Source organism: Eschrichtius robustus, chromosome 2 (assembly GCF_028021215.1).
Source record: "Eschrichtius robustus isolate mEscRob2 chromosome 2, mEscRob2.pri, whole genome shotgun sequence".
NCBI classification, from domain to species: domain Eukaryota; kingdom Metazoa; phylum Chordata; class Mammalia; order Artiodactyla; family Eschrichtiidae; genus Eschrichtius; species Eschrichtius robustus.
In genome coordinates this window covers 143,648,755-143,676,156 of record NC_090825.1, presented here as the reverse complement: position 1 = coordinate 143,676,156, position 27,402 = coordinate 143,648,755, and the positions used below count along the sequence as shown (strand labels likewise).

General features: G+C 44.6%; 1 protein-coding gene across 5 annotated transcripts in view; it reads right to left on the bottom strand.

The window, feature by feature from the left end:
• Nucleotides 1–27,402, bottom strand: part of TENM2 (teneurin transmembrane protein 2) — a 998,704-nt gene that overhangs the window by 138,744 nt on the left and 832,558 nt on the right. For 4 of the 5 annotated variants that reach the window (XM_068536332.1, XM_068536333.1, XM_068536335.1 and 1 more), the window contains 3 exons: nt 22,636–22,830; nt 17,532–17,732; nt 15,639–15,824 (listed from right to left, as the gene is read on the bottom strand). In XM_068536332.1, coding sequence (XP_068392433.1) covers nt 15,639–15,824; nt 17,532–17,732; nt 22,636–22,830 — 582 coding nt within the window. Of the gene's footprint in view, nt 1–15,611; nt 15,825–17,531; nt 17,733–22,635; nt 22,831–27,402 lie in introns of all 5 variants that reach the window. The other variant, XM_068536336.1, reaches the window with a different exon arrangement.

The following is a 27,402-nucleotide window of genomic DNA, read 5'->3' as shown; positions in this document are numbered from 1 at the left end:
ACCTGCGCTGGCATTTTACACACTGTACCATGGGCACTTTGGGCTTTACCAGATTTGGCAGCACTGAGGATGCCAGTGGCTACCTTCGCTTTTTTGACTTTCTAGAATGTCACCCTGAGGCCATTATGACAGAGGAGTCCCCTTGAACTCCCCCAAATGTATGTTTGCTTATCTGTTCTAAAAATACAAATGATGATTTGTTTGTATGATACTGAATATTTTGAGAAGCGTAATGTATGGAGAAAAAGAGCAGCCTCGGCTGACCTTTGAAAGCTTCCATTCTGAACGGCCACATGGAAAGCACAAGTCGATTTCTCCCAAGGCAGCAAAAAAGCCATTTCTTTATATACTCAGCTATACTCATATATATGAAGAAATCGTTCTTTTAATCTACATACTTTAAACATATTCAATATTGATTTTGATCTACTGGACGAGCTAAAACATTATGGTTGATTCCGGAGGCTCAATCAATTGTGGCTCAGACTAGATTGCCGAAGGATTTCCATTGCTTTTCTCCAAGATCTTTAAAGTTTGCATCCCTGGTAAAGGCAGTTTCCTTTGACTCTAATGAAGAGTGTCCTGATTTGCAGGATCAGATTTGCAAGCTGGGTGGGTATGACAGCCTTTGTAGTTCCAATGTCAATAAGTTTAGTTTTCTCCCCAACACATGCATTTGAAAATGGCCAGGTCTTCCTCTGAAGGATGTTTAGGGCATGCTCGCATGCAGAGAATGTGAATGACTGTAGCAGAATATCATGCTGGGAACTGTTCCCAGGAACCAGCAGCCTGATCTGAGACAACTTGGAGGGAAGAGCAAGGTAATCTAGAAAATGCAGGATACTTGTGCTCTGCTGTCCTGGGGTAAAGATCAACAGGTTTACACTGCTGTACTGGAGTCTTCCTTCTGGGTCATGCCTGCAAAGCCCATGGAATTCTCCTGAGTAGAGCAAGACAGAGAGCACATATGCCCAAGAAGCCGAGGGGAAGGGGCTGGGCAGGGGGACTGTGTAGGAAAGCCCTTGAACCCAGTCATGGAGGGGAAGTGATGGCAGTGACAGAGCTCCAATCACTGACGGTCAGTGTTACTTTCTTGGCTGTTCTCCCCAAGGCAACTCAGGGAAGATCCTTGTTCCTGGCCCTTTACTGCACTGCTCTAGCCCTTGCGCCTGTTTTGCACGGCCATTCCCACTAATCCACTGTGGCCATAGAGAGGGCACACATGCCAGCCCTATAAGGGAAAGACTTCTCCTCTACCATTGTAATTCTATCCGACTGAGGAAGAGAAAGGGACATAGGGACCTCAAGCAGCACGAATTATTCAGGCACGGTTAGTAAAATACAGGTATCCAGATTCCTGAAGATACCTGTTTGGAGTTTCTAGGTCTTGAGCACTTGCAAAGGTAGCATTTCAGAGCATGGCATTAGACCAATGACCAATGCAGAGACATATTGTAATGGGTGCGGAGGTACCATGCTGGGCCTGCTGAGAAGTCAGAGGGGTGCACACACATGCATGCACACACAAGACGTGTACACACTCACACGCACGGCAGGAATAAGTTACTGGCTCAGTTGGCCTATACTGTTGAGATCTGGGGCTGAGCTGTCAACTGGAGCAGATGCAAGGAATAGAAGCCAAAAAGGGCAGCAGAGGAGGCAGTAATGGAAACCCTGGCCATGCTTCTTGAATGCTGTATTTGCCCATTATGTAGACCGTGGATTGAAACCAATGAGTCGACCTAGCTGCCTCGTGTCACATCCTTTCTGATGCTGCTCACTGAGCATTGGGGGGCAAGAGCCTCCTGCTGGCCTCACAGGCTTGTTGTGAGGTTGACTGAGGCAACACAAAGTCTTTTGAGCTCCTTGGAGAAAAATTCACCATGTAAGTGCAAAGTATCACCGTTATATCAGGGTAATGAGACTCCCGCCAGCTTAAACCAGTCACCAGGAGAGGTGGGGTATCAAAGAAAAGTAGCCAAAGCTATGCAAGTCTCAATCCAGGCAAATGATGTTTCCTCATTCAGCACTCATCTTTCACTGGAGGTGTCAGTGGTCACAGATGGGTGTCTCGTTTGGCCTCCAGTCTTGTTTGAATGGCTTGTACAGCATTTTCATAAATTTTGAGTTGCTTGCCAACATTTAAACATTGGGAGAGGGGCTTCCCTGGTGGCGCAGTGGTTGAGAATCTGCCTGCCAACGCAGGGGACACAGGTTCGAGCCCTGGTCTGGGAAGATCCCACATGCCGCGGAGCACCTAGGCCCGTGAGCCACAACTACTGAGCCTGCGCTCTAGAGCCCGTGAGCCACAACTACTGAGCCTGCGCGTCTGGAGCCTGTGCTCCGCAACAAGAGAGGCCGCGATAGTGTGAGGCCCGCGCACCGCGATGAAGAGTGGCCCCCGCTTGCCGCAACTAGAGAAAGCCCTCGCACAGAAACGAAGACCCAACACAGCCAAAAATTAATTAATTAATTAATTAATTAATTAATTAAAAAACAAAAAACGAAAAACATTGGGAGAGTATGCGTACCAATCTGGATCTCTGGCTTCTACCGAAGAAGTGGAAAATTTGGCAAAACTAGGCTTGCATTTCTACATGGCAACGTTCAGCCAGTGGTGGGTTGTGTCTGCCCTCCATAGGTAGGGCCTTTAGTTTCCAGATTATTCCCACTCCTCACCATCTTACACCCTATTTAATGCACTTACTTATACTGGGCTTGCCTCACCCGCATAGGGGTGTTTGAGTTTACACCTTCTTCTATAGATTTTGCCCTGCCACCCCTTCCCATAGTCAACAAAGATACTGAATGCATGGTGCCCTCATTATCCAAATCTAGGTTAAGCCTCCCAGCAGAGGAGAGGCCTGTCTGCCAGCTCCTGCCAGTGGAGAACTTGGTTTCTCCCGCACCCTCCTCTAGCCAGTAATTCCACCTGAAAACCCCACAGTTTTCTTACTTAGAGACGTCCAAGCAGTAATCCAACTAAATTAGATTATAAGCATCTACAGGTTTTCCTAATAAATAAAAATATAGATACAGCTAGGAGAAGATGAGATTTAATTAACGAGTGTTATTTAACTGAACAAGCTGTGCCATATATGGAGGATTAAAAGATAAAAAAGGATAGGAGGGAAAATCAAATTTTAATGAGTTGCCATCTTCATTTGATTTAACTAAATGTCTTCCATTGTTGGAAATATTAACACTTATGAGGGAGTCATTTGTGTGTATCCACACAGTTTGATACCTGACTGCTTCCTTTTATGTAATTACATTGTGTTACAAATGAATTTAAACTACCATTTGAAGTACAGGGCTTCTATTCTTACACTGATCTCCTTGGGAAGCTATGAGCAAGGGATGGTGTAGAAAAACAAGCCAAAAATATTGGTAGAAACACCAGGAGCGTGTCCCAAGTTAAAAAACGGCCAAGTCTCATGCAGTCAAAAAGGCAGTAGAGGTCTGGAGTTCCTCAGGCTGTCAACCGCCCCTCTGCAAATCACTTCTCATCCCTGCTGCCCCAGGGGCTCACACGGAAGAGGGCAGGGGGTGTGTGCTACAGCCAGCTCACAGTAGGCACTTCATAAATGTTTCCTGACGAATGAATGAATGTAGTTGCCATTGCCCAGCTAGAACCAGAGAGAGGAAGTATGGACCCCAGACGTGGCATGCAATGAAACACATGTGGCTCTCTTGTTTAATACACCCACGTTCCTGCAGTTGGCAGTCAGATCCACCCTGGGCCATTTCTACCTCCCTCCCTGCTTTACACTTGCTCCTTGGGTTCTCCCTTCTTAAAGGAACAGAATCCAGGTGTTCCAAAGAGCTCCTCCTGCAAGAGTGAAATCAGAGGAGGGGCCCAGACACCTGGCTTAACGCATGAGGTCTAGTACCCCGGCCTCTCTTTCTGGACTTTTGGGCTCCTTCCCATGCATTGTTGTATCCTATCCCTACTGCTTTCTTAACTGCTTACTCCATGAAGACACAGTGGGGAAACTACAGTAAAGGCACAAAGAAGTGCTGTTCATGATTACTGAGCCAACATTTATGGAAAATCAAGCACTGTGTTAAGTGCTTCACCTATAAGTGAAGTCCTCACAACAGTAGGGCATGGGTATTATTAATTCCCAATTTACAGATGGGAAAAACCAAAGCTTACTGAAGACACAGAAATTGCCAAAGGTCACCCAACAGGCAATGGATTTGAAGCCAGGCCTGTTTCATTCACACATTTAATCTTTTTGCTACACATTTCCTTACACCAGCCCCTCCCTGCGAACGCATGATAACTACAGTAGTAGCTATGAGCGCTGACAATGAGTGTTCATAGTTAGCAGAGAGGGAAGATGTTAGTCTATAGACAGGATGTGGTAGCTATTGAGAGTCTGGAGTGAGTATTGATGTATATTATGTGTTTCAAGCTGTTTAATTCTGGGTAGACGGTTTTCGGCGCTAGGCTTTTCTATGACATGAAAACATTTCCCGTATCAGACCCCCAGAAAGCAGGTCTGTAAGTGAACAGATACAGATCTTTCTTGGCTCCATTAAATGGAGATACAAAGTTAAATCAGTTCATATTCAAAGTATGGTGAGAAGCTGATAGCAACTTGCTTCAGGGACCCAACTCGACCTGCTTGCGTTCCTGGATTAACAGGAAGAAGCTAGTTTCTCTCAACATCTTCAATCTCCCTCCCTACTCACGGGCGGGCGTTGCTATCACCAGCAACATCTGGGCTTCCTGAGCTCACATACACCTAACGTAGAGAAACAATCTCACTGCCTCTTGCCAGGACGCTCTCTTGCGGCGCCACGTTTGAGTTTCGTGTCATCAGACAGTGTGTCTCTTGGATGGAGTAGTGTGACCAGTGATTGACAGCTTGCTAACATGTTGGAATCAAATCAGGTACAAGTGTTTCCTCTGTGTTTGTGAGGTGGTTATTTTATAATCTTTGGGGGCCCCCTACCCCCTGACATTGAGTCTAGATGAGACACGGCTGCCTGGCAAGCCCTCTTGAAGTTAAGGCATAATTTAAAAAATAAAGAAATGCAATTCACACTTATGAGAGCCCATCACTCTGCCTACAGCTTTAGACAGATGACGCTTCTGGGCCAGGCTCTAACCAACTTCATTGCTAATTTGACCAGGTGTTGCTGCGGCTGAACTTGGAATTCGTGGCCCAGGATCCTCAGCAATTTTAATTCCTCCTGGACAACAATTACGTGGGGCTTTCTGTCTCTAGAAGGCTGGTTAACCCTTCCTTTCTCTGGCAGGATGTAGTTTTTGTGATATATAGTTTGGGCCACTGGGTGATGCTGGGTGCCATGCACGATTAGAGCAAGCAGCCTCAAAGAGCTGTGCCGGAAACTGCTGGAAACCTAGAGTCTAGGGGACATGGAAGCAGTTCCCTCTCCCTTCCTCCTGGGACATGACTATTAGGAAGGTGGGAGGCCACAGGGACTCTTTGATTGGCAGTTGAGCTGGCTGAAAACGGAAGCAACCTTAAGAGTCGGCTGTGTAGACGGTAGGGGTCCCAAGGCTAAGTTGGGATTCAGAGCCTGGTTCTGTTTGGAGAACTTGTGAGCAACCCGCACTGTCCCTGGGTCTACAGAAGGTGTCTGAGGATGAACGCAGGTGAGGAAACAGAAAGGATCCTGTGGTCTGTTCTACAGCCCAGCCCTGGGACAAAACCTTGAAGTATGGGAGAGGGGCTATCGGCAAAAAATGAAGGGCTGTTTCCTCAAAGGGACATGTTACCAGCTGATAAAGTTTCCCAGCGCGGGAGAGTGTGGCATTCTCTCCTTCTGTGTGTAAACGCAGCAGGGCTTCAGTAGAGTGGGTGCTGAGGGCCCTGGCTGGCACACCCCTGGCGTGGACCCAGGCAGTAGGGCAAGTACTCTAGGGTTCCCATTAACTGCATTTTGTAGGCAGTGTCACTGACGGGACTGAGCTAGAAGAATCTGAATGGGCTAACGATGAACACGTGAGACACCTTTGGAAACTTCTAGGAATGCTTGGGGGTGAGGGAGCTTTGCAGTTGGGACGAACCATAAAATTGAAGAAGTGATGTGAATCATTCCTTACTGGTGGGACAGACTTGTAGAGCTTGGGGGCCGTGTGGGATCTGTCAGCCTTTCAATAGGACTCATGGAGGGCTAGACTGTGACCCTGTTCTATTTCATGCATGTCTCATGTTGCCTACTCATTGTGGTCTCATTTTGACTATTATCCCAGCTCACTTGGAAAAGTATATAAACTCTCCTGAATTAATCTTCCCACTTGACACTTGTTGACTGAGAGGAGTCAGACACATCTTCACCCGTTTGGGCACAGAAAGAGGGTAACGTCGCCACGGACCACAGATTAAGGTCATTTATGGAGAATCCCATGGTGAAAGCAATGGGAAAGGACTGAATAGGCTCCTGAAGGATCTTAATCATCAAAAAATCACTGGCTGGTAGCTTTTAATTACTTTGCAGATGTTGAATCCTATCGTTGAGGACCAAGCAGGCCTCCCCCGTACCGATTGCAATGAAAATACGTTTTTAAAAACAAACACTTTACTTAAAACCAGGGATACTTTTCTAATTAGAGGGAAGATTAACTAAATGCATTTTCTCTTGTAATTTAATCCATTCTAATTATCCCGAGAATGTTTATGATGAAATACTCAACTTTCTCCTGGCTGCTATTTGGTGAGGTTTCTTTCTTTATTACTCATGAAGGGAAAGGCTGAGAGATCATCAATGGTATGAAGGCCTCTGCGGGTCTGGTTATAATGATACATAGAAATGCACGATGGCAAGGATGGAGGAGGAGAGCAATAATCCCTGACTTCGACTGGCGGGTTTTCAAAATGATGGTACCCTATTTTCCAAAAGCAATAAAGGCAAGCCTTTGAAAAAGAGCTTGTGAAATAGAATGCTATGAAAGAAGTGGGTTAGTATAAGAGTGAACCCCATGAGGCAGACAACTTGGGAGAAAATGCAAAATCTGTTTCTTCCATGAACATCTGGGATACCCGGTACGACTCCTGATAACCCAGGAGATGAGCCAAGGAATTGCAGAGAATCCCCAGATATGACCCTTGAGTTATGCTCCAAGGAGTCAAGCAATTGCAGCCTGGGAGGAATGCGGGCAATTGTGAAGTTTATTGGGCTGAATAGGGACAGACAATCAGTGAGAGTCTTGACTCTCCAAAAAGCATGTGTGCTACACAACTGAGTCAAAGTTGAGGCTCCTAGGTCATTCTTTGATGCACAGAGCCAGGCAGATAGAATCTTAGAACCCAGAGTCATGAGGAATGAGAAGGAGTAAGGAAAGGCGAGACCAGGACAAGGTGTTCTAACACACACTGACCTGACAACATCCTCAAACGTACGAAATACCAGATTTCCTCTTAAAGGAGAACAGATTCCTACCAAAGGCCTCCAGGATATGTCTGTGGTCCCTATATGGAGAAACACTGGCTTAAAGAACTGAAGTTTTACTCTCTTCAAATAATAACAGAATTCCAAAGTAATATTTCAAAGGAAAAGTCTTTTTCCTTTTGAAGTATACTTATGGTAAAAAGGAAACCCAGAATTAAAAATAAATTCTCAGAGAACTCTTGGCTACCCCTGGATATGTCCAAGAGGTCTAGTATGGGGGAACTCTGGTTGAAAGCAGCAAACCCCAATTTCACAATTGTATTAACCTAAGGGTATTCAGATGTTTGGTTTCATGTACAATTGGGCTGTTTGGTAAAATAAGCAGGTTCAATTCCAGGTAAGAGAGACAGTTTTTCTGTTAGAACCAGATGCCAGCAAGTTACAGAACAAACCTTTGTTTGGGAAATGGAGAGTGGGTAGGTGTTGTTTTTGACATGCTGCTAACTGCTTGATGGATTGAAGGCAGATGTGTGAGAGGGAGACTGAAGGCAGCAGAAATGTCTTAAAGAGAAGTTGATTTTGATAATCCTCCCCTGTGCTCTGTCTTACGTTGGTAGTAGATAATGATGGTGATGATGGGGGATGATAATGATGATGTTGGCTCACATTTATCTGGCTTTTACTTTGTGATGGGCACTGGGCCAACTACTTTACATATAACCCAGCGAGGTAGGTCGTATTCGGTATTCTCATTTTACAGATAAACTGAGGCTCACAGAGGTTAAGAAATCTGCTCGGATTTGATCTCAGGTAGACTGACATGAAAGACTGTGTCTTAATCCCTTCGTTATCAGGCTTGCATTGCCCAAATCCAAGTGACGTGGATATAGTCAGATGGACCTCTACTTTAACACCATCTCTTTTTTAATTAGGAAACACAAGTATATCCAAAGAAGGCATACAGATCGCCACTAGGCACATGAAAAGATGCTCAACATAGCTAATTATTAGAGAAATGCAAATCAAAACTCCAATGAGGTACCACCTCACACCAGTCAGAACGGCCATCATTAAAAAGTCTACAAGTAAGAAATGCTGGAGAGGGTGTGGAGAAAAGGGAACCCTCCTACACTGTTGGTGGGAATGTAAATTGGTGCAGCCACTACGGAAAAGAGTATGGAGGTTCCTCAAAAAACTAAAAATAGAGTTGCCATATGAGCTAGCAATCCCACTCCTGGGCATATATCCGGACAAAACTATAATTCGAAAAGATGCATGCACCTCTATGTCCATAGCACACTATTTACAATAGCCAAGACATGGAAACAACCTAAATGTCCATCGACAGATGAATGGATAAAGAAGATGTGGTGTGTACACACACACACACACACACACACACACACACACACACACAATGGAATATGACTCAGCCATAAAAAAGAATGAAATAATGCCATTCGCAGCAACATGGATGGACCTAGAGATTATCATACTAAGCGAAGTGAATCAGAAAGAGAAAGACAAATATCATATGATATCACTTATATGTGGAATCTAAAATATGACACAAATGAACCTATCTATGAAACAAATAGAATCACGGACATAGTGAACAGACTTGTGGTTGCCAAGGGGGAGGGGGTTGGGGGAGGGATGGAGTGGGAGGTTGAGGTTAGCAGACTTCAGCTAATTTATATAGAATGGATAAACAACAAGGTCTTACTGCACAGCACAGGGAACTATATTCAATACCCTATGATAAACCATAATGGAAAAGAACATTTAAAAAAGGAATGTATATATATGTATAACTGAATCACTTTTGCTGTACGGCAGAAATTAACACAACATTCTAAATCAACTGTACTTCAATAAAAAATTTAGAAAAAGAAACACAAATATAAACGGACAAAAAGAAACACAAATATAAACCACTGAAGGAAGTTTTTCAATGCACAGAAGCATTCTCTAGGTAAATCAGATGTAAACTGGAGCTGAGATGAGCAGATAATCACACAAACTAACTAACAAAATTCACAACGTATCCTCGGCAAAACCAACACTCTGCTGTATCCATCCCTTTGATGTAAAGTGTATTAGTATATTATGGGAATCTACCTGGAGACCCTCCCTGACCTTATAGAAGAGAGAAAGATTTGATTGTCCTGGAGTGGACCATTCCATTTGATGCATATAAATTTGCATCAAAAGTAATAAACTTCTGGAGATGGACAGACAGGTCCTTCGAGATCATCTCATCCAAGTGTGTTCTAAATCTAGTCAATCACATATTGCATTCGTGACATTTGCAATATCTGCACTGTTATTTACTTAATATCTTTCTTCAAATTTACTTAGGCCTAATATCACTACCTGCTTTTGCCACATCCCTAAGCATTAACGCCCATATAATCATGAGTTTAATGAGCCAGTTATGGTTTTTCCTAATACTTCTTTTTAAAAGCCCCATATAACCAGTCAATAAAATACATTTGCACACCAACAAAAACATCTCATGTTTGTGGACCACACTCTAGAAAGCAGTGATATGGTTCACCCCCCTCACTGGCCTTGGGAAGAAACTGAGGTCAGAAAGGTTGGGTGACTTCTCAAGGGCATCCAGAACGTTCGTGGCACAGTCAAGCCTAGAACACAGAGCTCCTGCCCTCTGTCAACTTATTCTTCATGACACCGCAATGAATCAGATAGCAAGTGATGAGAAAATGCCCATCATGAACATCTTATGGGGTTCATTGCTCTGGGGCCCTCTTTGCATTCCCCTTTTCTTTAGTATAAAGCCTTGAGTGCATATTGTGGAATCCAAGACTCATAGTCTTGGAAGAAATGTTGATCCTTTGTAAAAGCTCAAGCGACCAAGTACTCACTACATACACTCAGGGAGTGCAGCCCATTTTTTCAACAGCTCTTATTCTTTGATGTTTTCCTTTCTTTTGAGTCTGGAATCTTCCTCACGCTCACTCTCACCCATGGGTTTCTGTTCTAAGAGTTCCAAACTGTTTTTAGTCCTTTGCTCTTGTGAAGGCGGTGAGACCTCGTATCAAGCTGTCTACTTGTTGGATCTGGCCTTGTCCCTGTGGGCCACGTGCTAGTACATCAAGGGGACCCTCTGAAACATGAAGGTGATGGTACAAGGAATACTCCAACTCACTGTCTCCCCACAGAACTATAACTGCAAGACTTCTTCCCCTCTTTTCTTTTTTGATGAGACCTCCTTTTCTGCTGGGGCATATGTTACTAACTCACATAGAAAGTCATACCAAAAAAATGTTTCCATTTAAAACTAGAGGATGGTTGAGCCATAAAGCCAGGGGGAGCTTTGTGTCTATCTAGTCTACCTTCCCCTGAAAGGCCCTCTTCAACATCTAGGCTAAGAAAGTAAACACTTTTAGCTACGAGAGTCTCACTACTTGAAAGGCAGTTTTTTTTTCCCTTTCATTATATTCCACTTTTTGCATTGAGTTGAAAATGGGTTCCTCTAACTTCTACCTCCAGGGCCTTGTGCTGAGGTTGGGTAGGAAACCTGGGCAGACTGACTGACCCAGACGTGAAGAGAACTTCTGGGCATGTGGTGATTCCTGATCTGCAATGAAAAGGCTCACATTTTGGCCAACGCGTAGGGGGAAAAAAAGCAGCAGTGGAACATGTTCTGCTTGCTCTCTGCTGTCTATAATCTTAAACAGTGAAGAACTACCACTTTAGGCTTTCACTTCAAAAAATAGGGAGATCCTAGGATAGGTTCCAATAAGAGCTCCCGGAGGAATAGGTTAATGAACCAATCAGAGAATTAGCTGCTTCCAGAGACCCAGTGGGAAGGACGGTTCCACAGTGGCTAATTTTATCTCAACTTGATATCTCATTGTAGAGTCATGAAAGCTCAAATGTTGGAGGATAATAGCGACAAGAAAAAAAAAAAGTTTCCATAACTTAAATGAAGCTGGAATGAGATGCAGAAGCAGCTGGACTCAGTCTGAAGTTGGTTCATTTTGACAGTCGTTTTCTTCCTGACCTGTTCCCTGTAGCTCCGAAGCTCTCTCCCTCTTGGATTGTGACCCTGTCTACTCCTGATGACAATCACTTGATCAGCACATCAGATTGTCGCATGGCTGGTTTTACCTTGGGTAAAGATTCATTTTCCTTATTAACATCACAAGAATCTAGTTCTTTCCCCAACCAATTAAAGAGGAAAAATAGAAGGGTCCCAGTGCGATAGAGGGAAAAGAAAACTTTTCTGACTTGTGGTACAGGGGCAGGTTACTCAGTCCCACACGATCCTGGGAATCCAGTCCTCATGATTCCGAAATGCAGCTGGAGGTCAGGACCACACAGAAAAAGTAAACAGGCTGGAATAACCATTATAGACATTGCTCACTACCCAGATATCAAAGAGTTCACCTAGGGTCGGAGCCTAGTTTTGGTGGATTTACTCTGTGTGTGTGTTAGATTGTATTATTTAGAGTGGATATCTGGACAGCTGACGATAATGGCAACAATCCTCAAGGAGCATTTTGCTTTCCTCCTTGTAATCTCCAGCAATAAGAACTTTGGTCTCTCCCTGTATTTTGCCCGACTATTCTGCTTGCAGAACATGTTAACATTTACTCTGTTTCTTTATAAGAGATGTCTATCTGAGTTTACTCTAGTTCGTAGAGATTTCTGAGTTATTCTATGGTTCCTTTATGCCCTGGTGTTATAGACTTTGAATAGACTGCTGAGGTTAAATCCACAGTATTAATAAGGGGTGGTGGGAGGGGTGGCAGCTGATAGGAACAACAGCCCATTTTAGGATTATGTTTAAAGAATGAAACTAGTCTAACCACACAATGTGCCTTCTGATTTATTCATATGAGTAAACCGCAGCCTATTCAAATAATGTTAATATATTCCAAAGAGATACACGAATTGTGGTTGATTTGGATTCAATGTCTATTTCTCCTCTCTGCAGTTCTGGAGATTTTTGCCATATTCTGTATTTAACTTGTTAGAAAGAGGTAATAAAAGATCATTGCTTGGTAGAATCCAACCTGTTGGCAAGTTAGCTCTACCAGTTAACATTGAAATGTTATACCTTATATTTAAATCTTTAGCAATATGTATTAAATATCCAAATATAAAGGAATAATTCGGTTGAAAAATTCCAGAAATGCATTTGACCAAGCATGGATAGATCCTGGTGATTCTACTTGATTGAGTTCTGGAAGGCTGTGCTTTTATCCTCATCTCTTTCCCCCCTGCATCTGTCTTCTTGCTTCCTTGGGTAAAATAAACGTGATACACAAGGACTGATGTGAGACGCTTAGCTGACTATTTGCAATGACCCTAAGAAAACTGTCACACCACGACCTTTTGAAAACAGACCACAGACAACCCAAGCACCCACTGCTTTGCCCTACCCTGAACTTCCCAATGCATTTTTTTTTTTTTTTTTGCAGACTAGGTGCCATTTCATTCTTATTTATTTTCTATTTTCAAAATATAGCATTTGAGGCTCTGCTTGAAAGGGACCAAAGAGCCTCTCTTTCTTTTCTGACTGTCAGTATCCCTGAGGAGGAGGACTGATTCTGGGCTTGTAAATTGCGGCATTCACTTAGAGTGAATCGACAGGAGAGTCTGCTCAAAATAAAAGATTAAAACTCCATGAAACAGCTCTGGGGGCAGAGGTTGAAAAGCAAAAGGAGCAATTACATGTGTACGAGCACCTCTAGATTTTGAATAGCAAATCTCACCAACCAAGGAATGCTTGGCTTTTTTTGAGCAAAGCCCCATGAATGTAAATCTGTGAGGAGATGGCACTGATACTACTAATAAAACCACAGAGCCCTAATTTCTCACAAGGACAGACGTTGGTGATAAAGATCTTTATAACATACGTAGTGCGAGCTCATGAAGTCATGAGAGATCATAATTCTGAAGGAGAGACTTTCCTGGGACGTCACTAGCTTCATTTGGGGGAGCTTTACTTGGCATATAAATCTGCACCTTCTCTGTTTCTCAAGAGCTCATGGAGCTGGGAAACTTGAACTAGACACTTCAAGGAGCAAAAACACCTTTCTCTAATTCATCTCACCCAAAGGGCTGGCTAGAAAGAATCATCTCCTGTGTTCTCCTGCTGGCCACATCCTCACCATCTTCTATGAGACTCAAGTTACCATCTTCCCATTTCATCTTCACAGGCCCCAGAGACATTTCCATGCAACAGCTGTTCTCTCTCCACTGGCTCTCTGTGACATTTGGATCCTTCCCTTTCTCTTGGCCCCTGATGGCCTTCAAGTCACAATTGGTATCCTTTCTCTAAAGTGAACGTTGACCCTCTTCTCTTTTCTCCTCCCTCTCTGCCAACATTTGCGCAACTCTCCAATTCAGGGGTTGGCCAGATTTCTCCTGTATTTTTTGCACCAGACAACAAATGGCTTTGTGGACCATGTTGCAATTACTTAAGGCCAAGGTGCAGTGCAGAAGCTGATGATATATCCACACATGGGTGTGGTTGTCCTCTACTAACACTTTGTTTAAGGGACACTGAAATTGGAATTTCATATGACTGTCATGTGTCAGGAAGTATTTTTCTTTCAACCCTTAAAATAATGTAACTATTCTTAGCTCGTAAGCCACAGAGCAACAGGCAGCAGGCTAGATTTGGTCCGCACCCCCGCCTATAGTTCTCCAACCTCTGCTCTAATCCATCAGGGCTGCCCTCCTGTGAGCTCTTCCCAGAGTAGGGATGAGTTGTAGGTAGGAGAGAGTCAGCAGGAATCCCTGTGGGATGCTAGACCCTCGGCAGATGCGGGAAGGGGAGAGCAAAGGGGAGGCTGGAGGCTGGGTTGTGTGAACTGAGAGAAAGGGCGATTTTCTACCTAAAGGTTACTGGTTGGCAAGAGCTCTTTTGGGGAGGGAGACTGGGGGCAATGGAGGTATGAGGGTGGGGAGAGTCTGTATTCAGATCACACCGAGCATGCAAAAGTATATCAAGAGGAGCACCCCTGAAGAGTGGGAGCTATTAATAAGGATTTTAAACTGTCTCAGTATTGGGCTGTGCACTTCCTTCCCTTGAAAGCCTCCCGAATTATCCCCCAGACTCTGCAGGGAACTGAAGATGAAAGCGGCTGCAGGGGGAGCGGGATCTGGAGCATCACTGAACGACTGCAAAAACAATTCACTGCCAACGGACTGTCCCGGCAGGGTCCCGGTGCTATGGTCGTGGCCCGGATAGGCACGCTGCCCCTCGGATGCCCAATTAGATAGAATTGGGGGAAACCTAACGCAGAGAGCACTTTATCTCTGCTTGACCACCCAAATGAACAGCATGGGAAACTGAGTCTGATCTCATGAGTCAGCCCTGGAGAAGCTCCTAACCCTGCCTCTCACTCCAGGTGCCTGGGGTCTTGGGGCTGGGACAGAGGGGAGGGCCCCCAACTCAATGGCAAGAATCAAAGGTAAGTTCAAGGGGCCATGTTAGTAGTTTGGATAGAGACTTCTCTGAGAGTTTCCATGCAAGCAAGTGGCCTCAGCCAGCTTGGCATGAAACCAACCCTAAACCATGACAAAAACAAAACCCAAACTGAAGAAACTTGAGAAGTATTACTTCTTAAAGAAAATGACCTTTTAAGAAATATTCTCAGTCATCAAGCTTTAGATATACAGAGAGGTGACTGAGTGAGAATGAAATGGGGCCAGAGAAGGAGACATTTATCGATGGTGGTGGTGATGGGGAGGGTCAGGAGTCCAAGGACAAAGCCTTGTCTTGGGACAGCAAGAGGATGCTCAAACCTATCAGAGGGGTACCTGGTTACCCAGGAAACCTGGGAGTCCTGCCCTGCATCCAACCTGGCTTAAAAGAAGTGAGTTCAGTTGTTGCCAGCAAGCAGAGATCCGGCTGGGAGGGTATTCAAAAAGGGGAGACTTGAAGACCGCAGTCATTTGGGGTGCTTGAAACCTCCAGGCCCTGACAATTTCCCGTGCGTGTGCATTTCCCTTCTCCACGATTAGTAATTTGGATGGATATTCTTATCTTGATCTGGTCCCTTTCCTCCCAATCTGGAATTCTGGAAAGAAGGGAAAGCCTTTTCCAATCGGGACCTTGCTTTTCCCTTCCCTATGCCCTGGGAGATTTGGAGAGGCAGCAGGAAATGCTGGAGAGCACTCGTGTCCCTGAAGGAACAGCCAGTTGCAACGCACGACCATCACTATAGATCTACGATTTATGAAAATAAAGCAATATGTGCCTGTTTCGGTGCCTGCCGTTTGCCTACCAATGGTGCAGTGTTCACCATTCCAGCCCTCTCGGCATTCACATTTGCCATCTTTACAGGTCCCGTGCTCAATGCAGCGGGGGTGGCACACGCGCTGGTCACAAGCTGCACCTGTCCAGCCCTCTTCACAGCGGCAGGCTCCCCCGATGCAGACGCCGTGAGTGCCACAGTCTACTGAGCACACTTCTGGAAGAAAAACAATGATTACAGCTCAACACCACAGCCGGTGAAACCCTCCACTGGAGGCCAGACCACACACATGGCCCGGGTCCCTGGAGCTGGCCCAAGGCCCAGAGGTATGTCATCTTGGGCGGCCTGTCTCTCCACTGGCTGGGTATTCATCCACTGTGAGGTAGTTTCTAGAGCAGCGTTCTCACAGTGGGGTCCCCGGACTGGCTGCATCGCCATCCCTGGGAACTATGTGGAAATGCAACTTCCTATGCCCTGGTTGGTCCTCTTGACTTAGAAACGTGGGGAGTGGGACTTAGAAATCTGTTTTATCAAGTCCTCCAAGTGTTTCTGATGTACACTGAAGTGTGAGAACCACTGCTCTGGGGCTTGAGACCATCCCAGGAAGAGGTCAGACAGACATTGCTGCTCAAGCAGTTTGGCCAAGCTACCCGGGAGGTGCCCACCTGAAAAGATACCTGTGGAGCCTGACTCCCCAGCCAGCTGGGATTCTTTTCCCTGTTGAGAGCCTGAACTGATCAGAGGCCAGTCGGAGACCCAGCGGCTCCAACCTCACGATGACTGCAGGCCCAGCTGTCACCCAGATCGGCACCTTGGTGGCAACCATGACCGCTCTAATTGTGCTGCATTTACACAGCCTCTTTCTCAAAGGAGCTCAAAGTCTTTTGTGGTTGGGGAGGAGACATACAGACAGATATGCACTCTCTGGCATTCCAGACCTCTCACTCGGGGACAAGCACGTGCCAGACACCCATCCTTACGACAGACTACTGAGGGAGGCATGGCTCATCGTGCCAGGGGAGGGGAAACCAGACCAGGAGGGTCAGTGACTCACTCCAAGTCACACAGCATGTCGGTAGCACCGCTGGGCCTTGGATCTAGGGGGCCCCCTCCCCCCATCCTCCACAGAGCTTGGCCTGGACCACCAACATCAGAGTTGAAGGCAGAGGCGAGTGGGCTGAGAAGATAGCCAAAATAGCTCATTTTAACTGACTCTTCCTTTTTTTTTTCCTTCTGGAATGAAATATTCATTTCTTTCCCATTGTAGCAAAGCTTCGCATAGATTCCCTTCCTGATTGCCATGGTAATCTGACAGAAGGGGGCGGAAGGATGATGGCTTGCTTGGATAGGCGCTTGACAGTGTGAACGGAACCATTCTTGGAAAGGTGGAGACTGGCTTGAACTGTTGAACCATTCCATTTTAAGGTCACTAGGGAGGTAAGACACGTACTCTTAATTTTAGGAAAATAAAGGGTACAGTGCAACTTCATTATCTTCCTGTCACTGGAGTATTGCAGAGCTTTATAACATGTTCACCTGGCACCCCAAGGGAGCGTCTTTTCTCTTTTATAGGACATTCCATTCAGTTTGTCTGAGACTGAATTGTTCTGTTTTGTTTTCTGGTACCTTTAGGGAGTGTACATAAGAAAGCTACAATGCAAATGGAAGCATCCCTCCTGGGCCCCTCAGTCACTTGCAGTGATGAAACCAAGGAGGCACAAGAACCAAGTGGTATTTGTTTGTTTGTTCTCTTCTCAAGGATCAAAGACTTCATGACTGAGGACAGAGCAAGAGCGGTACTATGCAACTGACCAAAGTCCCTCCATCCCGAGTGGAAAGAGCAGATTCCCATCTGTTTGGGCTTTTGGAAGGAACACAGGGCATGAGTGTTGGGGAAAGTGAGGAGAAAACCTCTTGGCTTACCGACGGAGCAGTCGGGACCCATCCAGTTGGGATCACAGCTGCAGAGGCCCGTATCGGGGAGGTAAGTGCCATGTCCACTGCACTGGTCTGGGCACTGGACCCTCGCCAGCTCACAGTTGAGACCACCCCAGCCAGGGCTGCAAAGGCATTCTCCATTTACACAGACCCCATGGCTGGAGCACGTAGGATCCAAGCAATCAACTGAAAAAAAAACAAAGAGGAAAAGTATTGATCACTCATGGGGGATGGGCCATGAAACACCAGTTTACAGCTGAACGGACCAGTGGTCCACCAATTCCTACCTGCCTGCAAGCAAATGGAGCAGCCCAGGTAGTACATGGCCCCTTGAAGGATACCCATAAAGAATTACAGACTTTTTATTTGTTAAAACACCAAATCTCAAACTTGAAGAGAATGTAAAGGAAAAAGGGGGATTTCTCAAGCAGAATTAGGAGGACCCAAATATAGAGATGTATCATCCAACCTTGAGAACCTTGTACTTATAAGCATTAGTATCTTATTAAACCACATCAGGGCTTCTGAGACTGGACCATGAATGCAGGTGATGTCTCTACATGTGATACCAGACCCGATCATCCCTCACTTTTGGAGAGAAAAGTAGAGAGGCTCAGTCTAACTTCACGAATACTTGACTTCAGAAGGTACCAAAAGATGAAAAAGAAAACCAGTGACACTCATGCATGAGTCACTTTCCTAATTAAGTTTCACTTAGGCTAAGTCTAAAATTAGTTTTCATTCTCTGAGCACACATCTACTGGAAGAAGTCAGTAAACGTGCAGGATAGAAGAGGTGAAGTTGGGTGTGGAAGTGATCCCAAAGGGGTAACCTTCCTACACATAATCTTAGTAAAATGGATGGGTGAGTCTCTGGCTGTGGCACTGACCTCCCCCCAGACCGTCAATCAGGCGAATGAACGGTCAGATTCCACTCACTGTTGTTCTTGCCAGTTTCATGGTCTGATTGCTTGGCCATCTTAGTAATCAGAGTGGCTATACATCCAGTAGTGACTTGAAGTTTATTACTCTGGAATCCACTCAAAGTGAGGAGAGCAGTGAGCTGCAAAGGCCAGTTCTCAGGACAGGACTTTTTGTATGAGAATGTGACCCCAAACTTTGGACATCCATCCAGCCTAAGGATGGATAAACAGGGCTTTTTAGAGGAAGACCAGCTTCCTTAGGTACTCCTAGAAAATGATGCAGTGGCATTTGAACAGAGGGCACTGCACACCGTGGGGTTTGAGTGGTGAACAGTGGTCTTGCGTGAGGCTCAGATGGTGCCTTGTGGATCAGAGCAATGGCGGGGGGGGGGGCTTGTCATCTTATTTGACTAAGACATAAACTTCGCTCATTTTAACAGCTTGGAAATCAGGTCTGTTGGCCTAGATTAAAGCCTTTGCTTCTGCCATCATCTGGGGGCACAGCTTGAGGCAGAAATAAGAATTTTCAGCGTTAAGAGATGTTTTTTCAGGATCCCATTTGGACCTTCTCAGGAAGATGTTATTTATGGAAATCAGTTCAAAACTATTTGAGCCATGGGGAAGCAAAAGCTGCCATTGTTTTTTGCTTTTATTTATTTTTTTTAATCAGGAATACTCTCAGAAAGGTACATTTCAGTGACTTATTATTAGTTGGAGACATTTATGATGATGTCATTTTCTCTGGTTACAATCACTTTAATGTTGAACTCATTGCCTTGGGGACTATTACTCCTGATGACATGAACCCTTTCTGATATTTTCAAATTTGCTCCATTCAGGAGGGTGGAGCACATCTGGATGTAAATGAACTGAAAGATTCAAACACATGGAAGACATTCACACAGAGGCTGTGCAATGCCTTTAACATCTCACGCCTCTCACAGTCAAGGGAATACGGTAGGTGCTCAATACATAATTGCTGTAAGGATAAACGGCAGACTTTGCCATAAGCATTTGTTGTTAATGAGACAAATTTCCAGTGTGAAGGACTGACAAGAAAGAGAAAAGGGTGCTAACAACATCTTGCTTTTGGGAAGAATGCTGTGCAATTTGGAATCTGCAAAACATGAACTCATTCATTCAGAATCAATCTTGTCCATATTCTTCTCATAAAAGAAAATCCCAAAGTTCTAGTTTTTTACTCTGTCCCCATTTCGAACATAGCAAAATCAAAATCTACACAAAAATACCTCATGTGCTATGTGCCTCAAAAATCACTCTCCATCTATAATTAGCCACTTTAAAATGTTTGGTGAGGTGCCAATAGCTAGGAGCTCTCGAAAAACTGAAAAAAACTATCATATGATCTTTTTCTAAAAGGATGAAATAAAAAGTAATATACCAAAAAAAAAAAAAAAAAAAAGGAAGAAAATGGCACTTTTCTTCCAGATAAATTAGCTTTTGCTTCTCTATCCTGAATTACAGTATGAAGGAAGGAGGAAAATCCACTGAGATTTATTAGCCCTGGAGTGGAATGTCATCAAAAGAACCATTTGTTGTATCTAGAAATATGAGATAACCCTTTCTCAGGTCAGTGAAACCAGTAAATATGCCCTTTGTGCTATATAATTATAGCAGCTGATGGAATAACTGAATTCAGACTTTAAGGGGAGTAGTTTCACTATGAATTTTAAATTTGGTTCCAGTTTCATACGATGGTCTTGTGGCCACCTCCTCAGAGTCTTAGGCAGGCAGGAGGGAGGATGGCATTTTACAAAGCTTTATAAATAGAAACAGTGTTATACTTAAAAGGGGGACAGTGGCCTTTACCAGCTAAGTACCATGTGCCTTACACCACCAGCCCTCTGGCAGCTGAAATCATTAGAACTCATTTAGTCTTGGGCCCTCTGTAGGTTTGACAAAAAAGGGTTGTGAATGCAACTTTTGTCCCTAAGGATAGAAAAGGAGGTCAAGGAGTTTTACAAACAATATGTACTATAAACCCCTGAAGAACCATGAATTACATTTATGAAGTTAAATGTCATTGAGAAATGACTCAACCATGAAACTGACATGAAAACATGGCTGACTTAAACTAATATGTCAATTCTTCTCTCGTCTCACCTTCCCACTCCCCCAGACATCATCGAGTGAAACCTCACAAATCTGTCCTTTCATTTTCTTGTGCAAATTTGCTAATTGTACAACAATGTTTATGCAGCAAAAACGGAGGATGACAGCTATTGATTTCGTTGCCATGGCCATTTCAGGTAAACTGTTTGAACGTTATGACTATGATGAATGTCAGAAAGAAAAAAGCTAAATGGAAGAAAAAGTGCTGATCCAGGCTTTCTGATTCCATTTCCTATTTTGAAAACAGCATATGCATCGTCTTGGTTCATTCTTTTGGGGTAGCAGAAATCAATAGAGGCGATTTCATCCTTTCATAATGATCCACGTGGCTTCCTTGTTTTGTTGGATGCTTAATTCATTCTGAACATTTAAATGAGACCAGTTGGGAGAGTGACAAAGTTGAGAGACTACTTGAAATCCCACTCATACAGATATGCACAATCTTGACGGGACAGAAAAAATTCTAAGATGGGCAACACCATTGCTCTATCACTATCCTCTTGCCAAATGAGGTATATGCAAAAGGGCGTGTTAACCTTGCTTGTCATATTGTTGGCCTCTCCCATGTCTTCAGCCAATGCAGCTTTGCCTCCTGCAGTCCATTTATCTTTAAGAACTTTAACCTTTCAAACAGGGTTATTAAATCAGCACTTCCTCCATCCAAGCTCCCAATTTGGTTTTATGATGCAGATGGAGGGAGGGAGGCTACCTTTTATTATAGAGGAAAAATAGAGAGAGAGTTGAACAAGTGAGAATCTGGGGGTGGGGTCACACTTCTGGGCCCCATTAAGGGAACTAGCAGTGATGTATTGGAAAATCTTAGAAGAATAATGTCACAGAAGCTGAGTCTTTGTGGAAATAGTTCTAAAAACTATGAAATGGGAGAAGTCACAAGGGGAGCTGCTTTTGTGTGGGTATCTAAGGGAAAGCCACTGTCATTACTTTGCGGTGAGGGCTGTAATGACTGAGCAGGCGAGAGATGGAGAGAACCTAGGTTTTTACCTTCCTACTAACTGTGGTTGATTCTTTATAAGGGGAAAAGCAATAGATGGGCAACTAAAACCGTACTCTGGAAGGGCAAATACAGAGGGGGAAGGCTGACAGGCAGCTTGGCCGAGTTCCAGTGCCTCACAGGTCCCAACACCTTGCTACCAAATGACTTCCAGAAGCACTAACCAGAGCAACTAGAACTAGTTAGAGCTGGCTTCCGAACACCTCCGGAGAGGTGCTCTTTCCCTGTATTCCTGTACTTCTTCCCCCAAACCAGCCCCCCTACCCCGCAAGCTTCCGATCAGGCTTGGTTTGCCCACGTGTGCTAGTGACTACTTCAAAGCACGCTAGAGTGAGCTCTTCAGGACTCATCAAATCCCAGCCCTCTCGCCGCACGCCCACTCTCCTCTAAGTCTCTGTGATTGTAGGTAACCAGGATCATTTGCCCTACATGGTGTCTCTAAATGACACAGGTACCTACAGTCTTTCAAGCCTGACTGCCTCCTATTGATATTAATTTCTGCAGAAATATTTACACAGACATATATGGGTCTGAGATTACCAGGAACAGCTTTAAGAAAAAAAAAAAAGAAAAGAAAAGAAAACAGCTTTGGGGAAGGGAGGAGGATTAAGGTTCTTGTTTCTTTTTTTCTGGATACCATAATTCCCAATTCAGAGGACTTTAAATAAAGCAGAAAAAAAAGAGGAAGATGGGGAAGGGGAAGGAAGAAAAAGGAAAAGAAAGATCAGGAAGGGGAGGAGAAGCAGAGGGAGACAGAAGACAGAAAAACAAAGGAGAGAAAGAAAAGGAGCTAATTAACATAAAGAAGGGGAAAACAAAACATGTCTTCCAGAGCCACCCAGCAAGCCTTCTCTCTTAAGTTCTACAGCTTAAGAAGTCCATCAAAGCCGAGGGGTCTGAAGTGCAAAATGTTGAAACTTCCTTTGCAAAACACGGAGCCAGGACTGGGTTCACTAGCAAAGGTCCGGGCCTGCAAACGCCTCCCGCCCCCACGGCTGCCCAGCCCACCCCTTGGCGCTTACCTTCCTCGCAGTGCTTGCCTTTGAAGCCGGCAGAGCAGACACAGTTGCCATCGACGCAGGAGCCGTGGCCCCCGCAGGAAGGATCGATGCACTGATTCAAGGGCACGTCGCACTCCGCGCCCTTCCAGCCGCTGTAGCACTGGCACGTCCCTTTAGAGTACTGTCCATTCCCGCTGCACAGGACGGGGCAGGCAGCTGCAAAGAGCAAAGACAGAGCACCAGGTCACAGAGGATGGGGCTGGGGACAGCGCCTGAAGGGCTGTGTCCGTCTAAGGAGGCTGAGCCTGCCGGGCATCTCGGCTTTGCTGGCAGTGCTCTAGGCCGGGGACTCGGGCCACGGAGGTGCAGAGCCATCTTCAGATAAACAATAACCACCACAACAAAAATGCTACTAATAGCAACTAATAAGAACCTACTGAATAGCACGGGGAACTCTCCTCAGTACTCTGTAATGACCTGTACGGGAAAAGAATCTAAAAAAGAGTGGCTATAGGCATAGGTATAACTGATTCACTTTGCTGTACAGCAGAAACTAACACAACATTGGAAATCAACAATACTCCAATAAAAATTAATTTAAAAAATGCTACTAATTACAGCAGTTACCACCAACTGAATGCTTATTATATGCCGGGCACGGCATAGGGTCCTTCACGCGCAATTTATTGCTGAATCGTCATGATCACCCAACGAGGTGGGAGGCTAGAATCACGCTCCCATTTTACAGCTGAGGCTCAGATTGGTGAAATTACGTTGCCGGAAATCACAAAGGTCACGAGTAGGGGGGGCCCCACTGGAAACCAGGTTGCCTTGACTCTAAGCTGTGCCTTTAACTAAGCTGCATGGACATGCCTGTTGCTGCTGTCGGTAATGGGGATCAGAACTCATTTTGCTGAATGTTTTACTCTCAGATTAGTCAGCTCCTACTCCTGATAAGTTTATGTTCATTAAAAAGGCAGGGGATGGGCCACTGTTGAGGCACAATCTCTCTATGCTTCACTTTCCTTATCTAGACCACAGAGAAATAATTGTGCCTACCCCAAAGCATAACATGTGTGATCAAGTATAAAGAGGAAATACGCCTGGCCTTATAAAAAAACAGGAAGGGGAGGGCAGGTTGAAGACATGAAATCTCTAGCAGTTCATGTCAGCAGGGACCCTCTTGCCTCTGTTGATAGGAAGAGGGCTGACAATCTGGGGATGGTCTGGTATGAATTACCAACAGGTCTTAACCAGTTCGGCCTCAACCGTGCCAATACTGCCCCTTTGGAGGTCATCAAGAGTGAGATTTTAGTGGTCACCTTCAGACTTTGGACTTTTCACTTCAGGATCAGTTTGTAAAGAACCTGAATTTCCAACCTGGCTTCCACCATGAGCCTAAAATGAGGTCATGGCTCCAGGCTATGGAACTGGCATGCAGGGACCTTCAGAAATGACCGACAGGGGTGTTTTAACAATTCCTGGTTTACCTGTGATTTGGAATGCACAGACTCCAAGAATTCTACAGGTACATGTGTGCCTGCAACTGGAATGGTCTCCCCATCCCCTGACGCGATTACATACCTAATTAGATCGCTCCTTAGTAAAGGCCCCATCCACCTTACCGTTCCCCTTTCGTTGTCATGTTCTATTTAGTTTTCATAGTAATTAATTCTCCTTCTGTGTCTAATTTCCCGAAGATACAGTAAGCTACTCAAGGACAAGACTATGTTTATCACTGTTGATTTCCTTCCAGTGTTGCATTCATCAATGTTGGCTTGATTAGTAAATATGTCTGTTATGTTCCTGACATTCAGGGATTCCCAAGTGGTGGGCGTGTGGGCAAGCACAAAATGGCCATTTATGAAAGGTGTGGAAAGAACAATTTCTAGAGTGGACCTCATGTTGTACATACAATGCCTTTTTCTGGTGAAGTGTGTGTTGATTGTAATTGACCCTAACTGTAAACTGACATGAAACTAAAACACCTCAACAGCTGACATGCGATCCAGGGGCTATCCCCACCCCCATGTTCTATTTTAGAATAGTTGTAAAAACAACCATTTCCATTCTTATCCTTATGAATCTACCAGAGAAGAAGAATGAGATCAAAAGAGAGAACATCAAAGCTACATGTTAAATTTAGATAAACTCTTTCTAAATGTAGGGAGCATGCCTTCTATTTCCAAGAGACTTGAGCAGAGAGATCTATAGAGTTGCGACCCATGCTGATTGTCTGAGAGAGGGTAGAGGAAAGAGTTTTGAACCAGGGTGCCCAAGATTCAGATTAGAGACCGTGCAAATACGAACAAGTATGAGAAATGATGGGCTTTCTCAAAGTATTGAGAGGGCTTCCAGGACAAAGTAAATTGGTCCCATGTCAGTGCCCCATAAGACTCATGCTAAGCTTTAGGTCAGGGAGGGCAAATGAGTGCACATGAGCTACTATTCTCCCTTCCTGCACCTCTGCAGGGGCAGATCATGGCATCTTGTCCTCCCGAGCCTAGGAAGAGCCTAAAAACCTTCAGTGTAGCGCCCTGGCTGGGACTTGGGAGCAGGCGGAGTTGGCAAGAGAAAACTCACTTGCCATCTCTGATCTAGGTAACACTTGTGGGATACCTCCTGGTGGGAAGACTAGAATCAGCATCATTTCTTACTTGCACTTCTTCCCTTGCACACTCAAACAGGAAAACAGTAAGAAGCGTGGCTACTCACGTCTCGTGATAAGAGCTTCCAAGGGCTGTTTCTGACATGAGGGTTATATATTGAACTTGTCCTGGGTGGCAGAGAAAGTTACATCAAATCACCACCAATGGGCTCCCATTGCACTTTCCTTCCACCCAAAAGGTGGAAGAGGGTAGAACGTAAGGAGGAAACAATTGTCTTTATTAATTGATAAAATACAGTTAGGATTATTTTCTTTATTCATATGGTAACTGTTTTCCTTCTGCATAAACTCCAAGTGGTGAAAAAAATTGGATTGTCTAGAAGGTAAGAATGGATTTTATTTAAAACTAGGTGCCTGGGAAATCAAATTTAAAATATGACCTACTTAAATTACTCAGGGAAAAAAAAAGTAGAGAATAGGTCAGGGAGTTCTCCACATTCTTAATGCAGCCTTCCTTCAATATGTTTGCTGTATGCTCACCAGGAGGGTGGCAGAAAATGAAAAACACTGTGATGTTCTCCAGAAAGCAGGGCACTCGACAGGTTCCGCTGATGTCACATAAAAAAAGCGGAAGGCAGGTTAAAGAAGAACGACGCCCTCTAGTAACCCATTTAGCATGGGACAGAGGGCAAATGTCAGATGAGCGCCCTCCAGTGGTCACTGGGCTGACCTGCACGGAGAACTCCTTCCCTCAGGGTAATAAGACTCATCCTCAGACACAACTCAACCCAGAGCATCACAGTATGTAAGGTTCAGCCTGGTCCTCATCTGAGAGGCTGCGCGTGAGGTGGGGACCTCCTGCATTAATAACTTTTCTTATAGTTTTACTATCACTAAATCTACAAGATTTTTTTTTTTTTTTTTAATGACAGGTTATAGGACAAACAATTCTGACTGCATCTACCTGGACGTGATATGGAACAGAGGTGGAAAGAATAAGGGTTTTGATGCCAGAAAGACCTGGGTTCAAATCCTGACCCATCACTTACCAGCCTTGGGATTTTGACAAGATCACTGTACTTCTCTGAGACCCACGTTCCCCATCAAAACATTCTCTCTCAGAGTTGATGGGAACATTAAGTGTGCTGAAATGCCCGAGGACTCAAAACAGTAGCTGACACCTGGTTTGCAAGTAACGGATGTTCCCTTATGAAATTCTAAACTGAATCTCCAGACTGACTTCAAGGGTTAATAAAATTAAAAATGCAGTAGGTCTCAAAGGCACACACACCACCAGCACCGCCAGAAAAGCATCAAATAATACTAATAGAAAGACATCATCTTTTTCTTCCCCTAGTCTTCTCTGGTTGTGGGCGGGAGATGGTTCTGGAATCACATGTGGAAAGTTTTATGTCCCTGTCTCTCTCCCCTCTTCCTAAGGCTTTCCAGGAGCACAGCATTGTACATTCAACGTTCTATTTAAAATTAATTAAAATGTTTGCACAAAGTGACCATTCCTGTTTTACTAAATCTAGTAAATGGAAGCTCTAAGACTTGCGCAGAAGAAAAATATACCACTGCCACTAAGGACTGACAAGTTAACAGGCTGATGACCAAGAAAAATGACACAATTTAGATTCACCTAAATAGTGTAAAGGTCATTTTAATGGTCAAGCTGGAGCTTTTTTTTTCTCCCTCCGAAGTTCTCTGTAAGGGATGAAATGAATTATCAGTATTATTTACTCAGTGGGCAGTAACAGGACAAGCCACCCGTGTCTGCTGCTTTAAGTTAAACGGGTCCCATCTACTTGGAGCTTACAGTACAGAGACTACCTGGAGAGAAGGTAGAGGGGGTTGAGGAGGCCCAGCCAGCCAGCCAGCCAGCCAGACAGAGGGAAAAATGCCTGCAACTTGACATGTCATTTGTGGGCTGGGCTAGATACGCAGAGGGACTTTCGAATAATGTGTCTTTTTAAAAATAGGGTTGCCATATAATTCTGCAATCCCACTTCTGGGCATATATCCAGACACAACTATAATTCAAAAAGATACATGCACCCCAATGTTCATAGTAGCACTATTTACAATAGCCAAGACATGGAAACCACCTAAATGTCCATCGACTGATGAATGGATAAAGAAGATGTGGTACATATATACAATGGAATATTACTCAGCCA